The sequence below is a fragment of the Coturnix japonica genome, chromosome 8 (assembly GCF_054131305.1).
Source record: "Coturnix japonica strain WE chromosome 8, WE-NBRP24, whole genome shotgun sequence".
Classification (NCBI taxonomy): domain Eukaryota; kingdom Metazoa; phylum Chordata; class Aves; order Galliformes; family Phasianidae; genus Coturnix; species Coturnix japonica.
The window spans coordinates 22,777,312-22,790,782 of NC_140670.1; the positions used below are offsets into that span (position 1 = coordinate 22,777,312).

Here is a 13,471-nt window from a genome sequence, read left to right on the forward strand (position 1 = left end):
AAATCTGCTTCATTTGTTATGATAAAGGAGAGCATTAAGCATTAGCTGGCAAAAGATGGAAGGAGCTGCCCACCTCCCACACACAACTTCCCAGAAAATGTATTTACAAGTTTAAGACGAGCTGCTACATTAAGTTATACAAAAGGAAGACCAAAGCATGACGACAGATTTACTTACATGAGGCTGAGGATGTAAAGATGCCCCTTGCTATTAAGGAACTGGCTCAGAAGCACTGCTCCCTTTGCTGGTTATCACAGACAACAAGGCTGTTTGTGCTCATCAGCCACGCAGGGAGGTGGGCAGTGCCCTGCAGCTGAGGACAAAGGCTACATGCACAGGCACATTCCCTCACCCACTGGCACGGGGGGGGTAGTCAGGCAGCAAAGGATCTATCCGAGGGAGATGCGCTTGTGTTAGCTCAGCAGCCAGCAGGCATCACAAGGGTTATGGCTGCAAAACACCAACAGGCAGAGGCAAAACAATACCAGCACATTTCTGAAGCATCCCTTTTCCACCTGCCTAGGATGGTGACTTGCTGCCCAAGTACTCATATGGCTCAGCCAAGCCTCCCCCTGCCAACAGCCCCACAGATGGAAGCCTGAATCTGGAGGGCATGTCCAGCACAGCCACCATCAGCAAACACAGCTGCAAAGGGCAGAGGTAGCAATGGCAGAGGAGGCAGCCAACACAGGGAGCATCATGAGATGCATAGGGCTGCTTCTGCACAAGGGTTTGCAGATGGAATAATCTGGCCAGAAAGTAGGAATCTGGGACTAAGGAGCAGGGCCCTCTCCAGTTAACATCCTGATGTATGGAGCAGTATGGACTGGTCTTTGTTTCTCTACTGCATGGCTATCTGCTGTTCATTGCAGGGGACTGACCTTTAATGAGATAATTTGCACCAGTTTGGTGTATGCAGATGATAGGTTGAGTCTTGAGCTAAAGATCTGTCTTCACACCCTCACACGCAAGGAAAGAGTGTTTTCATTTGGAGACATTTCATAGCACCCCGAATCCCAGTTCCCTTGTAACTTCATTTCTCAAAGTCCCTTTGCCCTGTTATCTTCACATACAGCACTTCCAAAAAGCTGACATGGAAACTGATCCATTCCTGCAGACCCAGGGAGCTGCAGATCACCAGCTCAACCAGCAGGAGTGCTGATGGGACAAGCAAGTATGCTGAGCATCACAAAGTGAACCAAAAAGCGCGGCCTCCTGGCCTCTGTCTCAGGGCCGGTGACCTTTACAAACCACTTTCATACTTCTATTTCCCCAGTTCTAAAATAATGGCAGTGCTTCACAGTCAGACAGAGCTGCTCCATGCTCGGGCCGTACCTTGAGGTCAGTGGTGGGAAGCTCAGCAGAAGGGCAATGCCGTAGCAAGGCCAGTATCCCCACTGCGCGATTCACACAACACTTCAGCATTATTCTTTGGAACGATCCCTGGGAAGATTTGGGTTTGACTAAAATAAGTCGGATTATAGGCAGCCAGGGACAAAAATAACCCCATTCCCATGTGTTTAGGGCTATTTAGAAGGACACGACACCTATTTTTGGAAAGTCCAGCTCTCTGGTTTCAGAAGACAAAAAGATGCCATCTTTCAGCACAAAGAAATTTAGAAAAACAGACGTAATATCATTTTCCAAAATCTTTACGTATGCCTGAAGTGAGCCAAAATATGGGAGCACAGGGCAGAAGCGCACTCTACAACAGAGCACGGCGATCACTCCAGAACATGAGCAGGGAGCAGGTTCTCTAACAGTTTTTAGATGAGGATCTTGGTTCCAAGCTATGGGGTTGAAGGGTCAGCACAGCAGCACAGCACTGGGTGCTGGGACGCAAGGTTGAATGCTGGAGCCAAAGGATGTGAGCTGACAGCTGGAAGAGCTGAGGGAAGCTGCTGGGAGCTCACAGACCATGCAGACACAGTGAGAGGTGTCACACACAGCAGCACCCTCAGAGGGATGTTCAGCAACTCACCCACTGCTGTCTCATTTATTCTAAAGACTTAAAATGAAGGGAAAGACAGGACAAGGCTGAACGCAGAAGAGTAAGCTTGCTTTTGTCTGTCTATATTATTAATAGGTGCATTATGTAATTTCCTTGCCTTACTGATGGGGCAACTCTGGTTACAAGATGGGATGGGATTTCCTTGAGGTCATTCCCCCAAACTGTGTGAGTTGTTATTTTCCTGGCTCACCCACAAACAGAGCAGTTTGCTCTTCTGAAACACTAATGTCCAACTGTTGAAAGCCTTTGCCAATCAAAACATTGTGGCCTTACCCTGTTTCAATAATCTAAGGCATCAATCTCCCCCTTAGTGTTTGTTTGATGTGTTCTGCGCCCTGCTGAAACATCCCCTGCAGACCTCCCTGTGCTCATGCTATTACTGAAGAGAGATGCCACGCATCAGGCCTGGAGCTTTCTCTCTGAAACTCTTAACAGGGGATTGTGGTAAAATGTATTTATTTTCATGTATTGAGGAAAGACCACAGATTCCAGCCTCTTTTTTTTTTCCATCACTCAGAGATGGGCCCAAGGCCAAAACGGTGCTGCTGAGCTTGTTTTCTATTTAAAACCTTCGTTTTTATTAATAACCCTTTACAGCCTACACACCAGCACTGCGGGAGTTGCATTTCCGTGTTATGTCATCGTGAACCGTTATGTATTTAATTCCTGTACCCACAAACCCATATGGACATCATTAAACACGTACCGTACAGTATTAAAACTGTGTTCCATAAAGTGTGATTTTTTTTTTATTTTTATTTTTTTTTAAAAAAAGACCTGTGAAGTGCAGTTTTTTTTTTCCTAAGGTCATGGGAAAATGAAGAAGTAGGGGAGAGAGAAAAGGTTCAGCGGTGCTGCGGGTTCGCTCATAGCAATCCGTGCTTGCAGACCTAAAACCCAGCCCGCATTACCTGCCAGGGATGATTAATTACCCAGCAACTTCAGGCCAGATATGACGAATTTCTGCTTGACAGACCGCAGAGACAACTTGTATAGAAATTACAAGTTACAAACTAGCACAGGACCTTGATGACTTTATTTCCCCCACGTCAGGTTCCCATCACTTCTCCTGGAAGGAGCTGCCTCATACTGCTATGGGGCAAATTACTGAAGCCACTAATGGAGATGAGGCAGACCATGTCCTGAGTGCAATGTCTGCATGGCACTGGGTTTGCCCCAGTCTCCTTATACCACCCCAGGGCTGTAGTCAGCAAACCCTGCACTTGGGCAACCTCTGCAAGTCAGCCTCAGCCTTGTGACTCTGTCTGTGTCCAGGACACCCCTTTCCTCCCCGTTATCTGTTAAATGGGATTGGGGATGAAAGAATATGGTAGAGAGAAAGTGACGGAAGAAAGATATCAGGCAGCAAATAAACCCAACATAGAGACTGCTGGTGGAAGGAACAAAAAAGAGAGTAGAAATGCTGGCAGAAAGGCAGAATGCATCGAGAGAGATTAAAACAGTATCCACAGGATATAAGAAGAATGAAAAAACTAAAAAGACAGACACGGCACAAGAAAAAATATGTCAGTGTGAGGCAGAGAAGTTGATATAGTCAGGGATCATAAGAAAGAAGCAAAACAAGAGATAAGGACAAAGTACAATAAAAAAGGGCATCAAAATAAGAGACTTATCTATGTACATACAAGAGGAGAGAAAAAGTCAACTGCTTACAACACAAACTACACAGCCTAGGACAACCTAGTCCTTTATACCAACAGCAACCAGTGGGAAGCCCAGGGACTTTTCCCCATGTCAGTATGTGAATCCCAGAGGCTGAGATGGAAAGAAAGGGGATAAGCACATCCAGGTTATCAGTTAAGATTTCCCATTGCCTGAAAACCTCCAGAAGCTCTTGAACCCAGCAAAGGCTGCTTCATCTTTCCTTCTGATGTCCCCAAAGTGTGGCTGTTTGGTCACTGTGTTCCCTTTGAACATGAGCAAGCACTAGCCAAAGCAAATGAGCCACTGATGGAATCTTGCAGCAAATACAGCCAAGGGAAGGAACTCTGCACAGCTTGCTTATGGAAAAGGATCAAAGATGCTGTATTGGTGCTCCCTACATTTTACTGCTACACAGTTAAAAGGTCCTTTCAAAGATACAGTTAGAGATACACACCTAATTGCTTTCCAGACTATTTTTGGTTTTCTTTAGGAAATATTATTAAAAGCAAATTCTTATAAAAGAGTGTTTAGGGCAGAAATAGTTTGCTATGTAAGTCCTTTAAGTGTTCAGGCCAGTTGAGCCTCTTGCTGGTTATGCTGTGTTTAGGAACCTCCAAGAACAGCTGTCATCTACCTTCATCACACAAAAAGTAGTGACTTAATTCAAGTTAAACTCGTTGTGTTGGCCCTAGAGCTCATGTGCAGGTACCCACACACATGTCAACCTCCAGGCAAGAAAGGAGAGAAGAGTTAACATTACTCAGAGGAGATTACTGATGAATGAGCCTCCTTTGTATCCCAGCCCTCTCCAGAATTTTTCATTCCCATCAAACAAACACACAGATGAATACACAAACACACAAATAACTTTGGGAGCACGTGTACTCCTGCTGAATTCAATACAGTTATTCACTGTGCAGAAAGTACCCACACGCATAAACGTCTGAGCAGCAGGGCTGCTCTCAGGACGAGGCTGCCAGCAAGTTTAATCTTATCTTGCTGCATTACTCTGCAGCTGAAATGTTTTTGACACGTGTCTCTGTAGGGTCATGTCCTACTTCTTCCAAAATGTGGAATTTGCTTTGGTGTTTCAAATGGAAGCGTTAGAAGAAGCATCAGATAACTTCTCCAAGGAACCTGCAAGGGACCCTCACAGCCCCTGAGTGTTAAATGCTCTGTTCTGGGCAAATGCCCTCTTAAACTGATAGTCACATCTGCCTATATAGCTCCACATCATGTGAGTGCATCTGAACTGAACATCTCTGAAATGCAAATAAGGTCTTTCATAGTGCATATTGAGACAGAGAAGATTGTGTCAGAAAGCAACATTTGTTTCTTGAAGCCAGAAATTCTCTGCTTACTGATATTAACACAATCTTCTCTCACAAACACTAGTTACACTGCCAGGGACCGGGGTTTATTGGGCAGTAAACCAGGGCTCAGTATTTTATATGCCTGTCAACAACAAAAAAAACAACCAAATAAATAAAAACCACTTGTCACAAGTGCACGTAGCCAAAAGTTTCTAATTTATGAGGATGCTGAATGACCAAGGCAGGTGTACAAAAATGCTTTAGGAGAAGGATGATTAAAAAAAGGAAGGAAAAAAAGGTAATAATAATGCACTGGAGAGTAGCTTTCCAAAAGAAGAGGGAGAAAGGGACTCATCTTACGGTGCTTGTTTCATCCCTCGCCTAATAGCCCAAACCCACCTACATTTCAAAGCACTGCATTTTTCATATGCTGGAAGCATCACAAAGCATCCTTCATCAGCACAGCCTTTTGGCAGCTCTCCTGCTCCACATGCAAATGCTACATCTGGAAAAGGCAGGAATCCTCTCTCCTGCCTGAAAGCCTCCTTTTATCTCCTCTCCTCTGCAGAACTCCTACTCCTTCCAGCTGCTCACTCCAACATACTGCTTTACCAAAGGCATTCAAGGCCTTCTCCCCAACTGCTGCTCTGCCCAAAGTCCCGGCTCACCTCCAGAGCCTCCCCAGCACACAGACAGCAGATACAGATGAGCACAAACCCGATAACAGTGAAGATGAACAGAAGCTCATTTGTCAGCAGAGGAACCCATTAGCTGGGGAGCAGCTCAGCCGGGTTCCTCCTCCCCCAGGGGATGACACTGCTGTATCACCAGCATTACTAACATTGTTAGTGCCTGTCCAACAGAGCCTGGCTTTGTGCACTGAGGCAACCCAGCTAACAATAGGATACTTTTCTCCTGACCTCTTGCTGGAAGAATTTAAAGCTGTTTGCAGGGATGTGAATGAAACTTGCAGCTTTCTCGATCTGCACCACAGCCCTTAGCTTCACTATAAAATGGACGAGAAGGTGAAGGATTTGAACCAGGCTCATCAGGATGCCTCAGCATCCAGGTTACTGATACAGGGATCACAGAGGTTAAGTACGACCTGAAGAAACTCACTATTGGGGTTGCAGAAAGGAAAGTGCTCAGTTCTACTACCCACATTTACCCAAATTTGGGAGGGAGATATATTGTTGAGAAGTCCTATCTTATAGAAAGCAATGTGGATCACTGGTAACACGCACTAGTCCCCACTACAGATTAAAAGCTCCTCCATTTGTTATATCTGAAATCATTCTCCACACGTGGGGTAAGAATCTTGCTGTGCCACTCCTGGTGCCAGGGCTGTGGCTGGGCTGTCTCACTGTGAAACCCTCCCTGCTCTTTTATTTAGCAAATATTCATAATGCCCCAAAGAGTCTGTCCACTAAGCAGCCATTCTGCTACTTGCAGAGATGATGAAAGTTACCCAAATTTGTGTCAAATGGAAGCCAAATACTCACTTTTGATAAAACTTTTTAATGAAAAATCCACTCCTACCCAGAGTTGGAGGATAATTGACAACTCCACAAGATCTTGTATTCTGATGAAAGACGAATTTCATCTTAATATCCTCCTTATCTCCACAGCTCCAACCAGGTCTAGCCAAGAGAGAACAATGTTGATGCTGATCTACTCACTAGAAAAAGAGCAAAATCTATGGCAGCGTTGCTGATCCTCTGCTGAATCATGACTGGTTCAAGTCTCTGACAAAATCTGTCTCTGGTATAAGTCACACTCACTTCATTCTCTGCACGCTTGGATGGGAAAGGAAAAGCTTTATCTGTTAGATATGGTGCCCTTCAGCCCTGCCATCCTAACCCCACAGCTGATGGGTTTCTTCTCATAAAGCATTTTGTCCCCCAACATTTTTTTCTTCTGTATTTTCAAGCACTGGGTATCTCAGGTTACCAGTGATTTTTTGTGATGGTTCCCAAATGAGCCTGAACTGCTCTGATTTTTCAAGACCACAAAACTGTAATTGAAAGCAAATGTAATCAGACATATACAATGTTCTGAGGTTCACCACAGTGCATTGCAGTCAGCATTACTGGAGTGGCTATTAAAACTTCTTGGAGCTGGGAAGCAAATACAGCTTGCAAGAATCTAGCAAATAACCAGCATTTATTAGATTAGACTAAAGCATTGCAAAGCCACAGTCAATCCCCTATTCAGAATACATCTGAGGTCTGTTTAAACGAACAGCTTTCCTAGCTTAGGCCAATTGTTTTAAGAGCCGTGAATGGAAAGAAGGGAATAATTCTACTTTTAACACAACAAATTCTGCAACCTTACATCAGTGTAAATCTCAGAAAGTCTATTACTGTCGACAGGGTCGTTCCAATCAAACTCTGGCATAACCGGAAAAAGAAGGTGGCCCAAACACAAAGGGTATCTTTGAACCCAGACACACTGCTCTAGCTGGAGATAAGCAGTAGCAAATCCCTTCCATAAACCTCCTAAACAAAAATGCAAGCACTAAAAGGGGCAAGGGGAGGGCTTTAAGTGAATTCCCACTAGCTCTTGAGTCTGCACTTAAAAGCAGGTCTAGGGTTATCTGTGAAATTTCAATTAAATCAAAAGCTTTGATAACATGATAAGTCACTCCAGAGTTTGGAGTCAAAACATGTTGTTATTTGATCCCCTGCTTGTGTTTCTGGGCACAGCCAGCTTGAAAGACAGTCAGCTGCACACCAGTCACGAAGATGGAAAGGGTGGAAATGGATCTACCAATAGATCATTGTGTCTTACATGGCCAGAGCCACTCAAAATCTGGTGTTTTTATACAATCTCAGTCCTAAAGAGGGATCCCCACTACCGCAGTTGAGAGAAGCACATCGCAAAGCAGAGCATCTCAGATGTGTACAACCCTCCAGGGCATGGTCCCCTACTGCCACAATATCTTTTCTTTTTGGACTTGCTACAAACAAGGTTTTAACCAGCAACGGCATTGAGAGCTGAATGCAGGATGCTGTGAACATGAAAAAACCAAGCCCTATCCTCCTGTCCAATGGCATCTACTGGATGCAAAGGGCTGTTCAGAAGATGTCAGAGTTTAAAGTCCTGTTTACAAAGAATGTCACTTCTGCTTGAAATGCTCCACCTTAAATAAATTTGAGATGTTATATCCATCTGGCCTGTATTACACAGCACTAAAACACACTTTAAGCAATGCCTTCCTTTGTTATATATAGGACTGCATGCATAGCATGATTAAACCTTATCAAATTTAATGGGACATCTTATATTGCCCCCAACCAGTTCAGAACTGCATATATAGTTACACTAGGCTCTGGTACAAGAAAAGAACTCTCTTTTTATAATCTGAGAGGCCACTCATCTGCAACAGCATGGAAAATAAAGGGAGCCTCCAGATAAGCAGCATCAGAATTACACAGCAATCAACAATAGGAAGCACAGGGCAGCAAGAAGTCCCATCTGACCCCAGGCGCCAACAGGGGATAATTTATCACCCTGGCAGCAAACGCCCCATTGAGCACGTCTGTCCCCAGCGCTCTCCTCCTTGGAGTGGAAAAAGATCTGTATTAAACAATAGCTGAGCAATATTAAATATAGACATGGCAATGACAAGCTGGATTCTTTTCCGTTACATAATTACGTGTAAATTACGTTTATAGCATGAGCTGCCTATTCTTGTTTTTCACAGACGTGACACATGGGGGGGATAAGAGGGGCCCTAATCCACTCTGTTGTGTCAGTGCAAAGCAGTCCCCAGCCCATCCCTCCTGCAGTGAGTCAGCGGTGACAGAAAGCCAGTGTTGCAATTAACCTGCTGGCAGGGGCTCGCTGGGAGCAAGGAATGGAGATAAGATGAGGAAGTTCCCATCCCTCTTCCTCTCCTCAGTCTCAGGTTCATTCACCAAGCACAGCAATGTCAGACGCTTTGCTCCTTACACAGACCTAAATATTTTCACTGTGCTTAGCCACAGTGGTAATCCAGGCCACACTGGTAATGCAGGCCAAGGGACTGCCCCATTCTGGGGTGTCAAAGCAAACATCACCAGCCCCTACACACAGGCTTTAGAAGATCCCATTTCACTGGCTCAAGGATAACAGATGTCCCAGCTCCTCTACAGCCAAGAGGTGGAAGAGGCCTTTCCAATATCACAAAATAAGTAAAGGAGGCAAAAAAGAGCAGACTTCCAAATCCCCTCCATTAGCCACTAACATTCATTTCTCTGAGAGGAAGGGATTTCATGGGTTAATTTAAACATTAACTGAACTAATACTTTCTAATCTACAAAACAGGCATCGGCAAATTATCAGCAGTGATTGTTCCTTTAGGATATGAGGAAAAATTACTGGAGAGGAAAAAAGCCCTCAAGCCAACAGCCCTGGCATTTAGGTTTTCTAAAGGCAACGTCAGCCTTTCAAAATACCCCTTTAGTCCGAAATCTTTTCTGTAGAGAAAGAAAAAGACCTGTCTCAGATTTGTAAACCTTTACTAACTCTGACACTACTGCTATGCTTGGTCCAGACAAACCAATTCCCAGCATCAGCAAAGCCTGTTGGCAACGCTCTGATTTCGGTTACATTCGGATGCATTCAGGATAAGTCTGGTTATTTTAAATCCATCCTGTGCCTGTGACAGCACACCACTTTAAAACCCTGCAGAATGGTCATACCCAATCCAGGCAAAAGCTATTTCTGTGTGCTGGGCAGTCAGTGCCAAGTGGCATTCACTGAGATATCTTTGCTCATCTCAGCCCTGTGTCCTTTCACAGACAGATCTACTAAGCAAGCACAAATCCAAATGTGATACTGAAGGCAAGGAATACAAGCTCTTGCTGTACAGTAACAGCAGTGCTGTATGCTGTTCCAACTGCCTCTCTTCTTTTTGTTGTTGGGTTTTTGGTGGTTTTGTTGCTTTTTTTTTGTGGTTGCTGAACCTATTGCATTTAACATGCATTCTGTTTTCCCCCAGCATTTATTGTGTGATATTTATCTACATGCAATTTTTCTTTTACTTTTTTGGCCAAGCAGTGAAAAGATTCAAATCCTCCCTTGGGCAGGCTGCGCTACTCCTGCTGCCACTGAGGCTGCAGCCAGTAGTGAGTTTCAATACCTTTCATTAGATATTGCAGCCCAAATCATTCATTTGTTGCAAACAGAAGGGGAAATTCCCATGTGAAACTAAAGAAGAGAATGAGTCGCGCACGTGTTATTTCTTTTTTTTTCCCCCCATACCTAGAGTGCTTTGTCCACATGTTGGCTTTAAGATAACCACCTCTGAGTAAGACCTTCCCAAGGATCCTGGCAGCAGGCAGTGATGGAGGCCAGCAGCCAACAGGGGTATCTGGAGACTGTTTGATGGTGACCTAACACTGATGGGACCCAGTAGTGCTCCTGGGGCAGCAGGCTCACCACAGCCACAGATTTCTGCCATCCCACTATGGGCAGCAGAGTGAAGCTGTGAAGCACTTCCACAAAGCCATTTTCACAGCAGATTTAGGTGCATAGGATAAACATTTCACAGTAAATGCACTTCTAAAAAAGGCACATTTGGTGCTCTACTGAGCCCAGATGTTCAGAGACCTGTGGCAGCTCATTCCCATGGCAATCCATGACACTGGATGGCTGGGGAGGGGCAGCCAAGCAAGGTGTTTGGCAAACAGCCTTCACAGGTTGTTACATCCTTACCTACCCAAATCTCAGCAAAGGTGACTGAGCAATCTTTTGAAAATATGAAATACTTCTCCCCATCAGAACAATGGATCTGAACTGCCTTGTCTTCATGTCAACATTTTCAGACAACTACCAGATACACGTCTTTCTTTTTCCATGTTCTGTGTACTATGACTTACTTCCCAGATGGTGAATCACACCAGACTAAAACTTGCTCATTTTGCATTTCTTAGGGAAATTAACTTCCATTCTGCATCTCTCAAGTGGAATGGATTTGCCTGAAAAAAAAACCTGCATTCATCAAGAGATCCCAATTCTACCACCAAGTAGGGACTGAAATATTGTTGTGAGATGGTGCTGACTGCATTCCTAAATGGGAAAATTCTCTCTGCTCTAAGTCCTGTAAGAAAAATCAATCCCAAAACAAAGAACAGCAGTCTTCCTTACAGCACATCTACTCAGAGACTCCACACTCAAACATGTCATGAAACACTGTTCTAAATGAATGGCACACAAGAAAAATGATTAACTTAATATCAAACAACTGAGAATAAAGATAGATGTTCTATAGATGAAAAACTTGCCTCCTCTTTCATTAGATACTGCAAGGCAGATCGTTACAGTCGTATGTAACACAGTCAAGTTAATGGATAGGAAACAAGTCTATTGTTTAGAAGTACTTTAGCACTTCCAAACTCACACACTACATGGTTCATGCATTACCATGGCAGCTCCTTTTCAGATTCCTTACAAGAATTTTGTAACAGGTGAAGAACAAAGGGAGAATCCAACTTGCATTCACAGTTACTGCCCAGCATCTGCGACCTGGAATGGGACACTAGGATTTATGTGATAGACATATGATGGACAAAGCCCAGGGCTATGCAATACATTTCTGTACTTCAGTAAAGGAACTGTCATTAGTAAGTGCATTTTCTGCATCAACCCACAGAATATTATGTTGTGTACTTAGTAAGTGCCCCACTTTGTCTGAATTTGCATATTGTCTGCTTTAAACTCAGTTGTTAAGGTTATTATTGGTGGTTTAAACAGAAATCTTGTTTGAGCCTGCCTGAATTTCTGCAGGAGGAGAACTGCAGAAATGCACTGATGGATCTCGGTCTGCTTTTGGTACTGGAGTGAGACCAAAAAGGAAAATGAACACTCACATGACCAGTCTGGCTGTGATATTTTGAATCAAACAGCACAAATGCCCTAAAAGCAGTAGACCGTATGCAATGTCGAATTGATTAATACTCCTCTTTGGGTATTTCTGTTATTTTTTGTAAAAAAAGAATAATTAAAAAAATAGTTTCTGAGATTCTGTTTGTTGACCATGAGCCCTGGCCTGACCTTAGCCTCAAACCCAAATCCCCAGTAGAAGTCTGAAATTAATCTACCTCTGGCTTAGTTATTAGTAATTATAATTATTAACAGAAGCATCCAGTAAATGAATGGCTTTCAATGACATGGTGTTTTAATGGAGAATACTGGAAAAATAATTAAAAAAAGCCCTTTTTTCTTTCTTTACAGTAACCTTTCCCATAGCTCTCTTACAAAGGACATACTTTCATCATGAGTGGTCCAAAAGAGCTCCCAGACTGTGCCACAGAGGATTTAGTGTCCTCTGAAGGTCTACCCCATGCTGCACAAAAGGAATCTGCTGTTGTGAGCTACCTGGCCCAGTTGCAGCACCACTGTAGGCACAGCCCAGTCGTGCTCTCTGGGGATACCTCTCCAACTCTGCCTGCAAGCTGCTGGACAAGGAAGAGGTTTAGTGGTGCTGAATGGAATACCTTCTGCCTTTGTCACAGAACTCGAAAGCTTGGACCATCACCAAAACAGGAAACAGAAAACCTAAGCAGCAAATCCAACCCAACAAACTGGACAGTTTATAACTGTGTTGAAACCCCCACCTTTTATTTTAGCTGGATTGCGTGTTGCTCAGCACTAGGGGAGACCAGAGCACAGAGCACAGCAGTAGTAGGAAACAACCCTGCAGGGAGCAGCCTGCAAGCCAAACAGTCACAGCCCAGAGAGGAAAGTGTGTGGGGGCAGTGAAGGATTCACTCCTGGAGGTCAGCTAATTGAACTCCAGGTCGGGCTTTGTCTTACGAAGATGAGCTTCTGCAGAAAGACAGAGCAGGTGATCCTGAAACTAAAGCCCTTCTTGCTGTGCACAGAAAGAAGACACAAAAGCAGCACGAGCAACTCCATTCTGCTGACCTTCAGTGGCTGAATCCCTCACTTGGTGACATTTGCTCTCCTTTAACATAGCCAGTTGGGTGCCATGTGTATGCTACATCGTCACTGCACGAACAATCACTGCAATGAGTGCTAAAAGAAGCAGCTGAATAAAGAGAAAATAATTCTGGTAGCCTAGATGCTGCCCTCAGGCTACCCTCTCTACCACCCCCAGTGAGATAATGGGGCTGTGAGTGAGGTCCAGGGAGGGCTGATTTCACAGGGCTCAGGCAGTGCTGGCTCACTCCTTCTGGAGGCACTTGGCAGGGTACAAAACAAGGGAATGAATCAGGGATTTCTCTATTGGACCGCAACCCTTTGTGCAGAGGCTGAGATTCTCCCTGGAGGTGTCCTTCTCCCGGACCCTACGCAGCGGTCCAGTGAGCCCCACACCTCCTCCCTCCCTTCTCAGTCCACAGAAGAAAAACACTAAGATGTTTCCATTGGCTTTTACATCATCTTTTTGTAGAGAATAATCTTCAGTTTCAACAATACATCTTTTGTGAAGCGCTCCCAGCAGAAACCTTAGACACCTTCCCTAAGATCTGTTTGC

General features: G+C 44.3%; 1 protein-coding gene across 8 annotated transcripts in view; it reads right to left on the minus strand.

Moving 5' to 3' along the window:
• SH3PXD2A (SH3 and PX domains 2A) overlaps window positions 1-13,471 on the minus strand; it is a 214,801-nt gene that overhangs the window by 104,146 nt on the left and 97,184 nt on the right. The window contains exon 1 of one of the 8 annotated variants that reach the window (XM_085555256.1): window positions 178-357. The exons of 5 other annotated variants lie outside the window; for them this stretch is intronic. In XM_085555256.1, coding sequence (XP_085411382.1) covers window positions 178-179 — 2 coding nt within the window. In that variant the 5' untranslated portion in view covers window positions 180-357. Of the gene's footprint in view, window positions 1-177; window positions 358-13,471 lie in introns of those variants that run through there. 2 more of the 8 variants (XM_085555254.1, XM_032445345.2) reach the window with 2 other exon arrangements.